This window comes from Balaenoptera acutorostrata, chromosome 10 (genome assembly GCF_949987535.1).
Source record: "Balaenoptera acutorostrata chromosome 10, mBalAcu1.1, whole genome shotgun sequence".
In the NCBI taxonomy this organism is placed as follows: Eukaryota; Metazoa; Chordata; class Mammalia; order Artiodactyla; family Balaenopteridae; genus Balaenoptera; species Balaenoptera acutorostrata.
This window is the reverse complement of record NC_080073.1, coordinates 63226711-63245352: the sequence shown is the minus strand read 5'-3', so window position 1 is coordinate 63245352 and position 18642 is coordinate 63226711. Positions and strand designations below refer to the sequence as shown.

The window sequence follows — 18642 nt, the reverse complement described above, 5'->3', positions numbered from 1 at the left end:
AAAAAGGAGGCAAGAATATACAGTGGAGAAAAGACAGCCTCTTCAATAAATGGTGCTGGGAAACCTGGACAGCTACATGTAAAAGAATGAAATTAGAACACTCCCTAACACCATACACAAAAATAAACTCAAAATGGACTAAAGACCTAAATGTAAGGCCAGACACTATCAAACTCTTAGAGGAAAACACAGGCAGAACACTCCATGACATAAATCACAGCAAGATCCTTTTTGACCCACGTCCTACAGAAATGGAAATTGAAAACAAAAATAAACAAATGGGACCTAATGAAACTTAAAAGCTTTTGCACAGCAAAGGAAACCATAAACAAGACGAAACGACAACCCTCAGAATGGGAGAAAATATTTGCAAATGAAACAACTGACAAAGGATTAACCTCCAAAATATATAAGCAGCTCATGCAGCTCAATATCAAAAAAACAAATAACCCAATCCAAAAATGGGCAGAAGACCTAAATAGACATCTCTCCAAAGAAGATATACATACTGCCAACAAACACATGAAAGAATGCTCAACATCATTAATCATTAGAGAAATGCAAATCAAAACTACAATGAGATATCATCTCACACCAGTCAGAACGGCCATCATCAAAAAATCTACAAACAATAAATGCTGGAGAGGGTGTGGAGAAAAGGGAACCCTCTTGCACTGTTGGTGGGAATGTAAATTGATACAGCCACTATGGAAAACAGTATGGAGGTTCCTTAAAAAACTACAAATAGAACTACCATATGACCCAGCAATCCCACTACTGGGCATATACCCTGAAAAAACCATAATTCAAAAAGAGTCATGTACCACAATGTTCACTGCAGCTCTATTTACAATGGCCAGGACATGGAAGCAACCTAAGTGTCCATCAACAGATGAATGGATAAAGAAGATGTGGCACACATATACAATGGAATATTACTCAGTCATGAAAAGAAACAAAATTGAGTTATTTGTAGTGAGGTGGATGGACCTAGAATCTGTCATACAGAGTGAAGTAAGTCAGAAAGAGAAAAACAAATACTGTACGCTAACACACATATATGGAATCTAAAAAAAAAAAAAAAAAGTGGTCATGAAGAACCTAGGGGCAAGACAGGAATAAAGGCGCAGATCTACTAGAGAATGGACTTGAGGATATGGGGAGGGGGAAGGGTAAGCTGGGACAAAGTGAGAAAGTGAGAGAGTGGCATGGACATATACACACTACGAAACGTAAATAGCTAGCTAGTGGGAAGCAGCCGCATAGCACAGGGAGATCACCTCGGTGCTTTGTGACTACCTAGAGGGGTGGGATAGGGAGGGTGGGAGGGAGGGAGACACAAGACGGAAGAGATATGGGGATATATGTATATGTATAACTGATTCACTTTGTTATAAAGCAGAAACTAACACACCATTGTAAAGCAATTATACTCCAATAAAGATGTAAAAAAAAAAAAAGGAAACAAATGATCACAGAATACTCTTTTATCGTCTCTGGTTTTAAGGGTGCTAGAATTAACTGCTAGGGTGACAGGAACGAACCCCAGGAGGCCCTAACATTAAAGGGAAAGAGATTTCACCATTTACTGGGGAATACGTGAGCATTCCACGATTTAGCTGTTCTCTTACTAGAAAAATACGATATGAAATGCCTATGACAGATCCCAGTAAATAATGCCTTCTTATTCTATTATCCGGTGGGAATGTAAGAATAGATTAATAACACTTAAATGCACTAACATGGGGCAAGAGTGGTAAGTGCAAAAAGCAACTGCAGGCTAAAAAAATCAATTTCTTATACTGAAAAGAATTACCTCAAAGAACAAATACAACTTAGTAATAGTTTCCTTTCAAGAAGACTGCTATGCTTTTGGAAACCAGAAGAAACCTTCCTCTATTGTTGGTAAAAGTCTGTGATAACCCTTCCCCCTACACTCAGACTCGGGTTGGCAACCGGAGAGAAGAGGAGTGTCATCTGTCGTCCTGGGAGGGACAACCCACATCTGGGAAACCCAGACCAGAAGGATTTCAGCCGAGGGCACGAACCGTCCATGATCACTGTTCCTCTGACTCCGTCCACTTGTGTTCTGGGGCATCTGGTGAGGGAGGGTTTTTCAAAAGCTATAAAATCGGGCTTCCCTGGTGGCGCAGTGGCTGAGAATCTGCCTGCTACTGCAGGGGACATGGGTTCGAGCCCTGGTCTGGGAAGATCCCACATGCCAAGGAGTAACTAGGCCCGTGAGCCACAAATTACTGAGCCTGCGCGTCTGGAGCCTGTGCTCCGCAACAAGAGAGGCCGCGACAGTGAGAGGCCAGCGCACCGCGATGAAGAGTGGCCCCCGCTTGCCGCAACTAGAGATAGCCCTAGCACAGAAACGAAGACCCAACACAGCCAAAAATAAATAAATAAATAAATTAAAAAAAAAAAAAAAAAAAAAGCTATAAAATCAACTGAGTAAGGAGTGATCTTTATAAGAAGCAGGTACTTGGATATGTTATCGTAGGAACCACTTTCAAAAGGTAAGAGTTAAATATTTTCACAGTCAAAACATAAAAGATAATTCTATAAAATTCGTTCTTATAAATGGTCGGAGCCCTGCTACATAAGGCATGGCCTAGGAGCCAGAGAAGAAGGCGTGACAGGGATGGGAATCTCCCCTCCCTTCCTCCAGCAATTGTGCTGGCAATTCTGAGTCCTTGAACTTCGACCTTCAGAAATGGAAGCAGAGTAGGGAGTGAAGGATTGGGAGTTTGTGGTCAGCAGATGCCAACTATTATATATGGAGGGTGGATAAACAACAAGGTCCTACTCTATACCACAGGGAACTATATTCAATATCCTGTGATAAAATATAACGGAAAAGAATATATAACTGAATCACTTTGCTGTACAGTGGAAATTAACACAACATTGTAAATCAACTATACTTCAATAAAATTTTTAAAAAAAGAAAGAAATGGAAGGAGAAAAGATCCCTGACTAAAGGAAACTAAAGGTCCCTAACTCATCTCCGCCAAAATAACTGGACCAGGCTGCCGCATGTTCCCACCTCTACCATCTTCTACAAAGTTCCTGTCACTGATGTATGTGACTTTTAGGACAATGGCTGAGTTTATGAAAATGTAAATGCTATAAACTCACACTATGAGAATAAACATTTTGGTTACATGCAGAGTCAGTCTGACTGGTCATTACTGCTCTTAGCAAAGGTATAATATAGATATTAAATATAATAGATATATTAAATATTATATTTAATATTATTAAATATTAAGTAATAGATATTAAATATTAATGATGCAAAATAAGTCCTAATTGCTTAATCAGATATGGCTGGGCAATGATTATAAATACAGATAGAAAGAGGTAAAAAAGGAAGAAAAATTTAAATTAGGGAACAATTACTGTGGGGAAACACATGAAGGAAGAAGAAGTAAAGCAAGAATAATCAAAAATATCATGATCTTAAAGTGCTATAAATCTCTTATTTTAAAATGCTGTTAATATGTAAAATTATCAAATGTTTCTATATGATAATCAAGGAAAACTTATTTAAGATTAGGATTAAGGACCTAACTTTAAGTAAGATACCACTATAATGTGAATGTTAAAAGTTCTATGAAAGCCTGCTGAATGTCAGGATAAACTCTACTGGGCATAATATTCTATTCACTAAGCCTCGTTGACTTAAGACAGGGAATTTTCTGTTAATAATCATCAACCAAGTGCCACAAAGATGACAACAATATGAAACTATTTTACATATATCTCAAGATAAAAATTTTCCACTTATAAGCTTTCAATCAAGTACATGACATGTAAAAACTCTTCTAAACATAATAAATAGTTTAAAAAACTACCTCAGAAAGAAAAGGACTAAGACACAAAAAGCCAGTGAAAAGTAAGAGAAAGAAACAGAAGGACAAACCCTAACATGATGAGAGATGTACAGACAGACAGAAATATATGACAAGCCAAAAAGCAGCAAGGGAGAGACGCATGGAGGGAAGGGTGACCAGAGGAAACACACACGGAGCCTGAAGGACAACTGTGACTTGTCAGGCTGCCCCCAACAGCTTTTAAAACTATGTTACCTTCATCCAAGCACAGGTATAATCAGAAATTTAAACCTCCAGTGTTGGTCATGCAGCCCTCCTAAAATTTAGCCAGAAATTCCCCATTCTTGCTATTTTTGACAATAACTGCCTTGACCGATGAGAAAAACATTTTGATTATCACCTTTTAAGGAGTGCGTTGTAAGTAGTTCAACCTTACGTTGCCAATGTCAAATAGCAACGTGGGTTAAAACCATAAATGCCTAAAAAAGCAGCAGACCAGAAACATCTGGTGACACTAGAAGTGCAGAGAGAAGAAGGAGAGGATGCAGTAACAGCTACGTACATGATGCTTGGCGAGTTCAATTTCAATGGCCTTGGGGTCTCCTCCGACAGGCTTCTGTTCGCTGAGCAAGCCCTCGGTGTGTGTGAGCCACGCCAGCAACTCGTCCAGCGCGTGCTGGAACTGCCCCAGTGCTAACAGAGCGCCCTCCAGCTTGTGCTGCAGACAGAGAGGACAGGAAGACAATCAATCCACGAGTCTGATAGGATGGATGACCCACATTTATAAAACAAGAGTGAACTGTTTAATTGCTTCATGCTGCATAAGTCTTTAAGCAAATCCAATGAAGCCCAATCATCATATCCTCATATATTTTAAGTTTGAAACTTTGTGGTTAAAAAAACAGCATGTGAGAAGCAGGAAATAAGAGAATTTAGGGGCTTCTGAAGTTTATGTCCAGGATCCCCTAATTTTACTTTTTAATAGTTATTTTACATTATTATATGAACCTGAAATTGGTATTTACCTGTCTGTTGATGATCCTCTCATCCAGACTGTCCCATATCAATTTCAGCTCTGTCAGTGGGTCCAGAACAGTGTGTTTATCACTTTCTTCTGTTACTTTCTTTAGCAGGAGCTCTGCCTGATGGTTCAGTCTCTCCATTTCTATCTGTTGTTGATACGCTTCTGACTTAAATTGCTATTTTTTTAAAAAAAAGAGGCATACACGGAAAATTTGTTATACATCAGTAACTATTTTTTTTATTTTTTTGGAATGTTTGAATTTTATTTTATTTATATTTTTATACAGCAGGTTCTCTTCAGTAACTTTAAACAAACAAAAATTCTACAGGTTAGATCTTTGTTCTAATCCACACTTTTTATTGGGGTGGAGTGAAGACGAATAAAATCTAACACAGGGTTTACTGATGAAAAAAACTGTAGATAAAAAATGATTAAAAGAAATCTTTTCTCACATCTGAAACTAGCACAACATTGTAAATCAACTATATTCCAGTATAAAATAAAAATTAAATTAAAAAAAAGAAATCTTTTCTCTTTATTCAACGTTTTCTGATGGAACGATTTTTTATTTATAATTTTGCTATTTCACTTCTGTTCTCTACAATAAAGAACTAACAAATTTCAAGGATGAACTTCTTCCAGTGTCTAATTATACATACTTAATAAATGAGTTCTGAAATTATAGGAAAGAAGAAAACAAAATATATATTGACATATATGAAACCCAGAAAAAAAAATCTCTAAGAAACTCACATTAATATTTCCTGCTCAAAACACACACACATCTTGCAGTCACTGAACACTCTGTGTTTTCTGTAGCTATGCTGTGTTTATTTATTTATGTATGTTATTTTTCTTTGTGGCCATGCTATGCGGCTTGTGAGATCTTAGTTCCCTGACCAGGGATGGAACCCAGGCCCCGGCAGTGAAAGTGCTGAGTCCTAACCAATGGACCGCCAGGGAATTCCCTGCTATGCTGTGTTTATTAGTATTTATTTATCCTTTGCACTGACTCAGAATAACATTACTCTCACTTGGTGCTTAATGACATGTAGGTAATAATCCTGGCTTTGCCAACCAATACAGGTTAGCCAGTGGTTACATGTAATAGGAAACTGTCTTTTCATAAAGTATTGATTTTAATCTCTAATAGTAAATAATTAAATAATAAACAATTAATGGCTAAGCAGTCTCTTAATTTTTTTCAAGCAAATTAAAATAATAATTAAAAATAATAACAAAAGCATAGTGAACACTTGCTATAGTCAAGTTGTTCTCAATAAACTTATAAAGAAAATCATTTTATCCCCAATTAAGCTAAGGACACAGAAGTGAGAGCAGTTAGATAACTTTTCTGAGGCCATTTGGCTAGTAAGTGGATGAAGGGAGATGCAACTTCAGACACCTGATTTCAGGGCAATCACCTCATTCAGTGTGCTGTATGAAAACTACTGAGCTATATGTAAAACCCAGATAAACCGTCCTTCACACCTGTAATTGTACATAAAGGATATCATGTGTTTAGCAGACAGAGTAAAAAAAAAAAATCACAAACTAATGATGGTAACAGTAAAATTCTCAAGAAGAAACAATTTTTTTCTAAATGAAATATTCTATATCACACTTAGAGATAAAAATGCTACTCTTTTAAAGCCAGATACTAATTTTATGTAAAAATCTAGTAGAGTTCATTGAAAGGGCTGTGATGTCTCTGTAGATAGAGACTTTAAAATTAGGGAGGAAATAGCTGCTCCCACTTTGATAAATGAGCATCAGCACAGAGGAATTCAGAGGAAACGGTTCAGCCATTTCCACAGCTGGAGATCAAGAACCACAAAGGAAAAAAATTATAGAGGAAAGCAGATGGGAAACAACAAACGTTTACAAAACAAACATTTTGGGAAACACTATGAGCCCATCCAATCCCATCCACCCACGGGATCCTTCTTTAGCCTGTTGGACTGACTGAATTACTCTGAACACAACGAAGAAAACAGAAATGTTGCTGTATATGTATCAGTGACAATAACACACTACGGAATAATAAAGTTCTAAAAATCCTTACAGTATAGTATACATATGTAATATGTCAGACACACACACACACACACACACACACACACACACACGCCCCCATACCTCATCCTACACCCAGTATGAGGATATATGAAAGGCTATAAATCAAATCTTAGGAGTGCTTGACTCTCGGTACATAACATTTTGTTTTGCTAATTTGCATTTTCTGATTTTTCTGTAATGAACAGGAACTGATTTAGTAAGAAAAACTACTAGTATTTTGTATCCTTTATTTAACGAGCACTTATACATGACCCATTATGTGCGGGCACTATATTAAACCAGTTCCATAATCAAAATGTAACACTTCAATTATATAAAATAAATTTGCATAAAGCATCCCATGAATCAAGAACTTAAAAATGCAACGTTTGATTGCATTGAACAAATGCAATTCAATTGCAATTGAATTGATGCAATTTCTCAGCCCCTACCCATACCTTCAGCTCCCCAATCTGCTGCTTGACAGTTTCAAGATCTGTTCCAATTGGAGACAATGAAGCCAGTTTGCCACCTGCAATATCTACCCAGTCGAATATTGCCTGAAAAACACGTTAGGTCATGTTATTATGAGTATATTTGAAATTACTACAACACCTCAAGTGCGACAGAAAAGTATAATCATAAATCTGTAAAGATATTAAGCAATGAGCCTGTTTTACAAATAAGATAAAAGTGGCAATATACTGGAACAGTTATCCCAAATATGAAATAGATGAAACCTCCAATTTTGCATCCAAATTTGCAGAAGAAATTCTATCTTGAATAGAATCTTAGAATATTGAGAACTTTCAAGAAAAGTCTATTTGAAAGAAAACGTTTTATAAATTCACCACACAAAATAAAATTCTCTGTACTCTGTCTGCCTAAAAGGCAGATTGTATAAATATATTGAAAGAAAAAGATTCAAACCCATCTGTTCATTCAAATAATCAAGAAGTTTACTGTTTGGCACGTGAAACAATTTGTCTCAAGTAAACTCTTCTGTATAACTGAGATTAGCATTAAAATCCTGCATGTATAATGATTAAGACCATTATTCTGAACCGCGACAAAACTTCAAAATCTCCTATCTTCTTGTTCGTTTTAGGCAACACAAACAATCTAAAAAGGCTCCGCTCACATTTTTTTTTTTCAGGTTCCGAATACACAAAATTATTCTGCCATTTAATGAAGTTGCCAGGCCATACAGTACTGAGAAAAAAACCTTGGGAAATATCTGGTAGTTTAAACTGATCATGATAAACCTAAGAACTTAAGCAGCCACTTGGGAAATAAAATGCATTTCACTTTACAATCAAACCTTGAAACCTCTGGCGTGTCTGCAGCTTTGGACACTTACCTACCGCTCTTTTAATCCATCACTGCCTTTCATAACCACACAGGTGATGCTACTGACCTAGGACCAGCAGGACCTATGATGGGCCTTATTTTTCTAGCAACGGTGATGAGACAAGACTTCGTGTCCAGCTGTGAGCCTGACCTCCTGGGGCTAACAGCTGCAATGGTGGCAGAGCCATCTCCAGCCCCGGGAGAGGATACAACCTCTGTGACCCACCAAACGAATGTGAAAATCACGATCTGGCCTCACAGACGGACGTAGAGCCTGACTGGTTACTGGCCACTGCTATCCAACCAATAAATTATCACTTTGGTTAAAAAAAAAGAGAAGGGTGGCTATAATAAGGTGTCACTTGTAGTGAATTTTTTTATATATTTGCCAAGTTTAAAACACTTCTCTGCTGGCATAAAGCTGGGCTTGTGATATTTATTTTTATAAATATAGAAATGAAGTGGCCTAGTAAAAGGGAAAAGATGTTCTCATCTGAGCTTTAAAAATAATATTCTCTTGGTGTTATGGAAATACTTAGAGAGGCCTTTTCCATATGGTTGGATGAAGGATTCAACCCCTGACAGTCTGTTAGGAAATGGAATAAATTTAAGGAAGGTAGGGAAAGAAATATCCCTGAGTTGGCCTCAACTGACAGGAGAATTTTTAATATTAAAAAAATAAACTTAAAAACTAGTTAATGAAGTGAATGAGAACCCTTGAGGGATGTGAAAAACAACCATCAAAAGGAATTATATACATGGGAAAGAAGAAAACACTTTTTGCATGACAGATTATGACCTAATAAAATAGAAATCTATTTTAGTTCACCGGGAACACTGGCTTCAAATCAAATTTCTTTACATCTGACTTGTGCTACGCTTGGTGATATTTTTAGATAGTGTTTACCCCTTTCATCGTATTCCACTCAACTCTAGAGCAGAACTCAGGCTCAGCTCCATTCCACTGTCTGGTGTTGAGCCATTTATGAAAAATACTGCGACTTTCACTTTAAAAAGTTAAAATATTTCTTTTCAAAGTAAATTTCACTGAATGTGTGTATAAGAATGTGTTTAGGGATGTATATGAATCTGTACATATCTCCAGTGTCAGAAATCTCTTCAAAAAGGCAAAGCATGAATTGAAGCAGGTGAGTTAACTGCATCACACTTGCAGCTCTGGGGGACATACTGATGCGTGAATTTGTAAGCATCACTTATCACCTGATCCCTCCCTCCAGGAGACCCTGCAAGCCTTACCTGCAGTCCATCCTGGTACTGAACAGCAGCCTGCATTGCCTCCTCAAGTCTGTCCACCCGGTCTTTCCAAGCTTTATTTAGAGCATCCCAGGCTGAATTTAACTACAATGTAAATATTAGAACTCTTTCAGTATCATATGCTAAGTTTCCGACTACTTCTATCAAATATGCTTTAGTTAGCAAAATCCTTTTAAAAACCCATTCTGATAAGAGTAGAAAATATGCAGGTTTTACCTCGTCTATACTCTTCTTAACAATGGGCTTGTCGGGTTCCCCACAAGCGGCAATGAGTTCAGAACCCAGGTTAATAACCATATCCAGCTCTTCCTGCAATCCATCTATCTCCTCCCTTATGACCTAGAATAAGAAATGGCAGCCTTACTTTTAAGCCAAACCACAATGAAACTAAAAAGATGCACACAGACATTGATGGTAGTTATTTCTAGGAGGCAGGATTGTAATCAATTTTTATTTTCTTTGTTCTGTTTTCTAAGTTTTGGCACTAAATTTTTTCAACAAGGGAACACAAGAGCCATTTTAAAGAAAAAACAGTGTCCTTCGAGGAACAAATGTCAAATGCTTATTATAAAGACAGTATTTAGGAAATAACTCCATGTAACATATACCAGAATAGGTCTTTCAAAAAAAAAAAAATCAACAATACTGAAAAGCATGGAAAGCCATTTTGTTTTTGTTTTTTAAACCAACTAGTTTGGCAATACACATTTAAAATAGACATAAGTATCATATGAGTTCAGAGACTTCACACAAATTAATGTAATTTGCTTAGTAGATTTAGGATAATCTAACTCTAGATTTTCATTTTTACCCCAGGACATGTAAAGTACCAAAAAAACAAACAAACAATAACTATGACAGAAATGCAGTATTCTACCTTGCTTTCATTTTCTTGGTTAAATACACTTATTCATTCAAGATGCATTTATTTACCAAGGATGAACGTGCCCCAAACCAGGCATCGGAGATACAGAGAAAATTAGATATGACTATTCCACTCAAGGGGCTCTGTGTCCACTGGGAAAGACAGAGGTACAGCCAACGATAAGTCATGCTCTGCATTAAGTCCTTTGCGTGATGAGAAGGTTATGGGGATGGACTAACTCAGCTGAGTATACAAGAGGGTGGAGGGTGGCAGTCCAACTGAACCTTGAAGCTTGAGTGGGATCTGCCAAGGAGAGTGGCAGGAAAGATATTCTAGGGTAAGGAAGTAAAATGTGCAAAGATTCAGATGCTAGAAAGAGTACGGCAGCTTCAGAGAAAGCCATAAGAGAAGGAGCTTGGTAAAGGAGCAGTAGAAAAAAAAAAATGGCTTTGGAAACACAGGCCTGGGCTAGGCTGGGATGGAAAAGGTTGATACCGTGTTCCAGGGAGTTTGGACTTTAGGCAGTAGGCAGTGGACGCCTCGAGGGCTTTTAACCAGCAGGACAGCAAGAGGAGATCTAGAGGGACAACGGGCAACAAGGATAGAGGCTGGCGGGAAGAGAGACTCCACAGGCAGGGGTACCGCTCAGATTACTTTCTTAGACAAGAAAGAGAGATGACGAGGCCCCGAAGTAAGGCAGAAACAATGGAGGTGGAGAGAAACTTTCCAAATCAACATTCTCCGTGGGAAACCTGTGGGTGGACTCTGCCCCCTACTACATCTCTGCGCATTCCACTTTCAGAACCAAATATAAATTCTAATAGCGTAATTCCAAATATTTATACCAAAGGAATCCAACATTCATGCTACCACAATTTATTTTTTAAACGTTAAATGAGATTCTCTGCTTACCTCTGCTGCTTCTTGCTGTTGTTTTACTACCGAGGGATCGATCCCAGGATCCTCCAGATCCCGGATGAAGTCTTGAGTATCTTTAATGGTAACCACCAGTGACATGTGATCACACCAGAACTTCTCTGCTAATTCCATCACATCCAGTAGCTTGGCTTCCCTTTCTTCCACCAGTGTGTGTATGTTCTCCCAAATGAAAACCATTTGGTCTAGCTTATCCTGAACAGCTACAGAGCAGAACAATATCAAAAAGACACACCCTGTAAGCAATAAAGCACAACGTTCTAACTCACACAGGAACAATCATTCAATTTTCCAAGGATCTAAACCTGGACCAAATTTGGGTTGAGCCCAGTCTAGTGGGTATCACTGGGCCCAATGGCCTTTCCAGGCAAATACAGGACCTGAGGGTGTGCTGCTCCTCCTGAACCAAGGTTTCCTGATAAAAGACAACGCTCAGAGGCATGTGAACTCAGAGGAGACCTGAGTTCACCAAGGCTGGCCTTAGTATATTCTTTACGCTCTCCAAACCAAGAATAGAGATGTCTGCTTAATCTCAGGAATACAACAAAGTAGGATACATATTTTGGGCTTACTTCTAGTGTCCTCTTACCGTGAATTTCCACTGACCTCTGCACAGGCCCTTCCTTTTGACCCCAGCTCAGACATTTAAGGTGCTTGGCTAGTGTCCTGGTTGCCATTTCTGCGGCTATGGGACAGAGTACCCATGACATAAAGTAGTGTAGTCAGAGGAAAAAATACCCCTAGGTTTGGTCTTATTAGCATTATGCTTTAACCAACTGATTTAAAGGGCCCGGAGAACATATGGTTTCTGTATCATGGCACATGTTGTAGTTACTCAACTGATTTCACAAACACAGGAAGACATTAACAAGGGACTGGTGTGCACAGCCCCTCCACCCCAAACATGTCACATCTGCAATACCTTTTCTAAAATCTGGCGTGTTGATATGCAACTGGACTGTCAAGGAACATTCACAATTGTTTTGAGTAAAGTTCAGTGGTTCTCTCATCCTGAAAGGATTACCTTTGGCAGATATGTCTTTGTCAGTGCCCTGGGACCGAGCGATCATCTCCTCTCCCCTCTGCCTGAGGGTCTCGTACAGAGGCTGCAGCTTCTCCATGTCCACCGCCACGTTCTTATTCTCACTGACCTGCTCCTTGATCTTCTCCACCTCTGCTGAGATGGAAGGCGGCTGCCGCAGACGCTCCACCACGCGCTCCAGACTCTCCAGGATCTGGTCGATCTTGTCGTGGAACTGGGAGTGAAAGAGAAGGGCCATTTATGGGGGGAAAAGACCTGTGACGCCAAGGGTGGGATTTAAAATGATAACACACCTATCTAATGTCACAGTCAAGAATGAAACCTTGGCCTTTCTGTTAACACATCCATCCAAAGAGTTATATCCAGCTGGTGTGTGAAGACATTCCTAAAATCACAACTCATATGCACCTCTCTGTGTCACACTTCTTATGGGGATGGGACTGCTTCTTGCAAATAACTGAGTAAATTCATTAAGAAACTGTATTATGTTAATATATAATTGGACCACTTGACAGCAGCATTTTACTAGTGCTTCATCTTATCATAATTCAAATTAACTTTGAAAATTAGGTTCAGTAATCTGGGTGTTTGTCTATCAACACTGATAGTTCTATTCACTTTTACTGATTATTTTGGCATCCTCAAAAAGTTATATTATTAAATGTAAAATTCATGGGCAGTTTTGATGAGGTGAAAGGGATTTCTTAAGTTATGAGTTTCCTGAACTAAAAAATTTTAAAAAGTTAAAAAAACCCAGAAACCTTCCTGATGTTGTAATGGAAGTTTATATTTAATTCCTGGCCAAACACATAGTCAGATCCATGAAAGAATTTTAAATTTCCACTTGCAAAGGCACCACAGACAATGAAGCAAAGTTACGAACACTTGTTCATTTATAGATTCCACACTATCCTCAACATTAAAGGAATCATCAGTCAGGATTACAGAAAATGGACCACTCTCATGCCAGTGTATCTAACGATAAAAACCAAAACCTTCAAAATGGAAAATCTGTAGGTGACTGCAAATCAACTTCTTGAAAAAGGTATTTTTGAAACAACAACAACAAAAAAATCGATTTCCAACTGCATATGTTTTCCTTCTTATTCAACCTAGCATTCATAGTCTTTCTTCTTATTGCCGTCTTGGGAATGTTTCATTAATGATGATAATAACACTTTCTTTCATCTCTTCCAATGGCAAACACTGCATTCTACTCTGGACGGACACTTATTTAGGTATCTGGACAACGATGACAGCTCTATGTTTCTTAAATCATTGAAAATTATGTTTTATTTATATATAGGCAGGCAGAGAAATATAAGGATCGGACACCGGCAAATATCACCTCAGAGACCAAAACGTCAATACTCAGAGTTAATGCAGTGAAACAATTTTAGCTGGAATTGAATCAGCAGATCCGGGAAATGTCTTTCCACACTCTGCTGTCGGGGAGACCGTCGCACTGCTGGTGCAAAGCGTTACCTGAGCGGACTGAGAAATGGCTTCATCCAGCGCCACAGCCCGCTTTTTGACATCTTCTTTAATTTGACTGTAGAGAGTGTCAGCAGCCACGTACTTCTCTTGGATAGAAAAGCCTTCCCTCGGGCTCAATTCCAGTAACTGCGGCCCAGTTTTGTTCATCTTATCTATATGCGGCTTGTGTTCGGCTATCAACTCTCGCAGTTGCTATAACAAAGCAAACAGCGTCTCAGTTTCTCAGAGGCACACCTCCACAGTACAGCTGTCAACATCCCCAGCGCATCCAGCTGGCCAGAAACTCCAGACAAACACCCTCCCATCACAAGGCACTGAACGTACAACCCTCTGCCAGGAAGAGATCCCCTGACACAAAGATTAAACAACAGTCTGGTCACGTCAAAGTCCTTTTCAGGGCACATGCAAAAATGCTGGATGAGTGAAATAATGAATCCCAGTTCATTATGCCTTTCCTACCAAGAGCAGTACAGTCTGACGAGAGTATTAGCCAAGGGTCATATTACATGAAAGGATTATGAACTCACTACATCCCAACCTACAGAGACCGAGCCATAACTCTCTGTATTCCTTTCTGCACACTCATGATACATACAAAAATTATTCAAAAGGAAGGAAGGGAGAGGGAGGGAGAGGAAGAAAGGAAGAGGAAAAAAGCACAGTAGAAGGTAGACACAATGCTGAGAGAGAACAATGACAGATAAAGCTAAGTTAGGGGGATTTAAGCCCGCAAGGGATTGTCATTACATTATATGTAAACCAATATAAAATATGTCCATATATATTACATTATATATCTGTGAGTCTGTTCTATGTACATATATGATATGTATGATATATAAACATAAACAAATCTATTTGTATTTATTTTTAAATGTTAATGGCTGCAAGGATAATCAATGCATCAAATACACAGCTGTATACTGAGCATTATCTGTAAAGTGTATTTAAGGAAAAATATGTGACCTATGAATATTCCGCATAATACAGTATCATCTAATCAAGAGATACAATGATACTGATGCTAATGAGGGGGTGTGGAATCCAGGTGGAGCCCCATTCCTTCTAGGGAAATGGATCAATCTGGAATCTTTACACTCCACGGAATCCAGGGTCTCCCGTGACTGCCCGCAGGTTTCTCTGAGGCAGACCTGCGTGCAGCATAGACGTGCCCTCTCCTGTACTCCAGTATTCACGAGGTTCCCTAATCAGCAGTTTCTCGTCCTCACCAGAAGATGTGTCTCCAAACTGTTTGCTATCCAGCCCCTAAGAAAAGCCTCTCTGAGAGAAATTATATTCAGGAAAGACAGCGGAGAGGAAAGCGATCTTTCCCTGTAAATATTTTAACTTCCATCATTCATCAAGCAGAATCACCAGGACGGCCACATACCTGGATTTGTATTAAAAGTGCCACTAAAATCAGTCATAGAAATTATTTCCCAAGTGGTTGAGAAAACTGGTTCATTACATCATGAACAATCCCCAATGTACTATCTCTATTTTTGAAGTTTTTCTGAAGACGGTCTCAAAACTCTTTTGGAAAAGAGCTAAATAAACACAAATTCAACTTGTTAAAAAAAAAAAAAAAAGGAGGAACGTCTACTGAATCTAACATGCTCCTCACAGCCCCTGGGTGGTCCAGGCTGTGATTTCCTACTTGTGTTTTACATTGTTTGGTATCTTCATGCTGTTTTACAGAATGGAGGTGGTGACGGTAAGACCAGCCGCCACGCAATCTCATGGAGAAGAAACGTGTCACACGAGCTCTGGCTTCAATATTCTCGAAGGCATGTTTGAAAAACAAGCTCACACTTTGATGGCCAAGAGACTCTCAGTAAAGTGAGGAATCTCTGCTGAGAGTTCTTGAGTGGCCTGTAGTCTAAGTAGATCTCACCTGTGTAGCATCACCATGAGACACCTTTGCTGGGAAGTAGCCAGGTGAGCCTTCTTAAGACCATTCCATGACAGACAAGAAAACAGCCATGGGATATCTACTTGGGGATGTGTGCACATGGAGAAAAGGGCCCAACAGGAGATGTCTTTTGCCTCATAGGTAACAAAATGATTCTTGGCAGCTATCCTAAGAGTCCACTCATGCTGGAGATACTTAATGTGAACTTAAAAGAGATCTATCATTTATTTATAACATGGCTCTCGGGGTCATTTTTCATTCCTGGCTAGAATGAACTAGAAGATGTTCCCAAGAACAGTGAAGAGGATGCTGTAAAGTTGCAGAAGAAATGCTGCAAATATTCTGAACAATTTAGCTTGAACAATTTGAAGACTTGGCTACGAAGTTTTGAAGCTCCCTTTCTACATAAAAATCATACATTTGTTTTGAGAACTGAAAGATGACGCCAAACAAGAAAATTAACTCAATTTTGAAATTTTCCATTCAATAATGATCCTTTTCATCCTATTTGATGTTATGCTAGAAAACAGCTATTCAGATCTCACTTCAGAATAGAAGAAATCCATGAAACATTTTATACTAAAAATCATTCAGTGGGTAGGCATCAGGATTTCTCCCAAAAATAACCTTTCTACTAAAATTAAATTTAATTATACATAGTTTATAAGTCTTTCTCCCACTGAATTATTTAGATAGAATGCCATAAAATTTCCATTTTGCATTAAAGTGTTCTCTAAAGCTCTTCTAAACAAATACTTAGAGATATTCTTCAATGTCAATACACTAAAAAAGTAAACAAATAAGATTAATAAGTATGTTACATACTTCAAACAATGATGTAATATATCCCGAGTTAAACTTTACACACGCACACACACAATGATTAGTCTCAGGGTACATCTTGTACAGATCTGGGAGAGCAACTAGGTTCACAAGATCATAAATAACAAGAATTCCAGACTTTCTTCTGACAGTCTTGAATTCTCTCACTCAAACCCCTGCAAAATTTTAAGCTACATTAACATTTTGGAGACTACTGAAATGAGGGCTTCATAATGCCATTTTATGTGTTTAAAACGTGACATATTTGTAGATGGAAATATACTCTCTCATTTACTCATGTAAACTTATAGAAGCAGAGAACTTCAAAAGATTTCCATGTACAAAAGGAAAAGAAAAAAAAAAGTGGGGGGACAATTTGTCTTTAAACTTCAGCATTTTTTCCTTTTCACAGAATTCGATTTCACAACAATGCTATTTTGACGTATTTGTTATAGCGTACATTCTCTCCAAGCTCAATGGCCCTGTCTGTTTGATGTTGCTTCCATGTATTTCTACCTTTTGCTTACATTCTGGACGGCTCTAACCACTAGATATTAGTCAAATTACTGTACACTGAAAGCAATTCAACATGATCAGTTGAAAGTACTTCGAAAGCTTATTTCGTTAACATTTTAAAACAAGGATTTTGTTTCTGTACTCAGTTTACACTGCATACGACTGGGTAAAAGCTGTGACATCATGATGACATACACAGTGCGCCTGCCCACATGAGTCGTCCCACTGCAAAACTGGACAACAGGGCAGCAACTCGGAGGTAAGCAAACTGTGCAGACCAGAACGCTAAAAATTCCTCATCACAGAAGGTGTCTGCATTAGAAACACCCTAAAAATCGTGATTCTCTTCCCATGGGGTCTCCAGCACTCTCTCTGGCACCAAGCTTACACGATGTTCTTCCTGCTGTTGCCTCAGGGTTTCGTACTCCAGGGCGGGGGCAGGAAGCTGAGTGATGATCCTCTGTATGTCTATCAGCCACGGCCAAAGTTCTTCGTATGTTTCCCAGAACTGGTTAACCAGGGACTGTGCCCGTTCTAACTGCAGATACCTCTCTGAGTTTGTCTGGCAGATGGCATCATAGTTCTTCAATACCTTGTCCAGTTTTTTCTAGAAAATCAGATGATAAAATGTGTTTAACCAGACAGGCAGGCCAAGGAACACGTATATATACTCCAGAATGCTTGTCCAGCACAATATACCTGGTGCAGAGTAAGCACTCAACAATGCATAGTAAATGAATAAATCAACAGAGGCTAGTTAGATTTTAATTGCTTCTATGTATAAAAGTTCATTTTAAATTAAAGAAAGGCCCTCCCATGTTGTTGCATAAGGAAGTCCCTCTTTTTCAAGGCTGAATAATATTCCATTGTATGCTAATGGTGTGCTCTTACTACAATAAAAAAAATTTCATATACACATGTAGAAAATAGCAAAAATGTAAAAAATGTCTTGAAAGTACAACTGGAGATCAAGCTGATAAAGGATGATATATTCCTGCAGTGGATTTCTATGTAGTTGTCAAAAATCAGGGGATTTGATGACATGGAGAACTTCTCAAAAAAAAAAAAAAAAAAATTAGGTGACAAAACCACAAAAAATAAATAAATAAAATGCCTCAAGTTTGTATGACTAAGACACTGAGCTCTCCAAACGTAATAAGTAAAATTCTCCAGCCATTCTTCTAGGTCTTCTAGGTGAGAGAAAGGTCTGGCATGAGCCTGGCAACACTGACATTACTTTCTGTTAAAACATAAGGACTCTCTTTCACAAATGAAATTCTAAGAGGAACTGCTGGTCAGCAAAATTAATTACATAGATGAGAAGCAAAATAGAACATTATGCTATCCACTGATTTTATGGGGTGGTCACCGAGATCTCGATTATGGTACAAATTCACTTCATAATCCAAAAGCAAAAGATAAAGCACAACAGCAATCCAATAAACCACAGAATAACACAAAAATTCTCTCATGATCATCTGTATTTTTCACACCAGAATCTTC

The 18642-nt window shown here is 38.4% G+C and overlaps 1 protein-coding gene across 1 annotated transcript in view; it reads right to left on the bottom strand.

The window, feature by feature from the left end:
* The window catches only part of LOC103018155 (dystonin), a 489012-nt gene that overhangs the window by 41502 nt on the left and 428868 nt on the right, over window positions 1-18642 (bottom strand). Inside the window, 9 exon segments of the mRNA XM_057554087.1 lie at window positions 4405-4560; window positions 4868-5041; window positions 7383-7484; window positions 9532-9633; window positions 9766-9888; window positions 11327-11553; window positions 12375-12606; window positions 13878-14081; window positions 17528-17746. Coding sequence (XP_057410070.1) covers window positions 4405-4560; window positions 4868-5041; window positions 7383-7484; window positions 9532-9633; window positions 9766-9888; window positions 11327-11553; window positions 12375-12606; window positions 13878-14081; window positions 17528-17746 — 1539 coding nt within the window.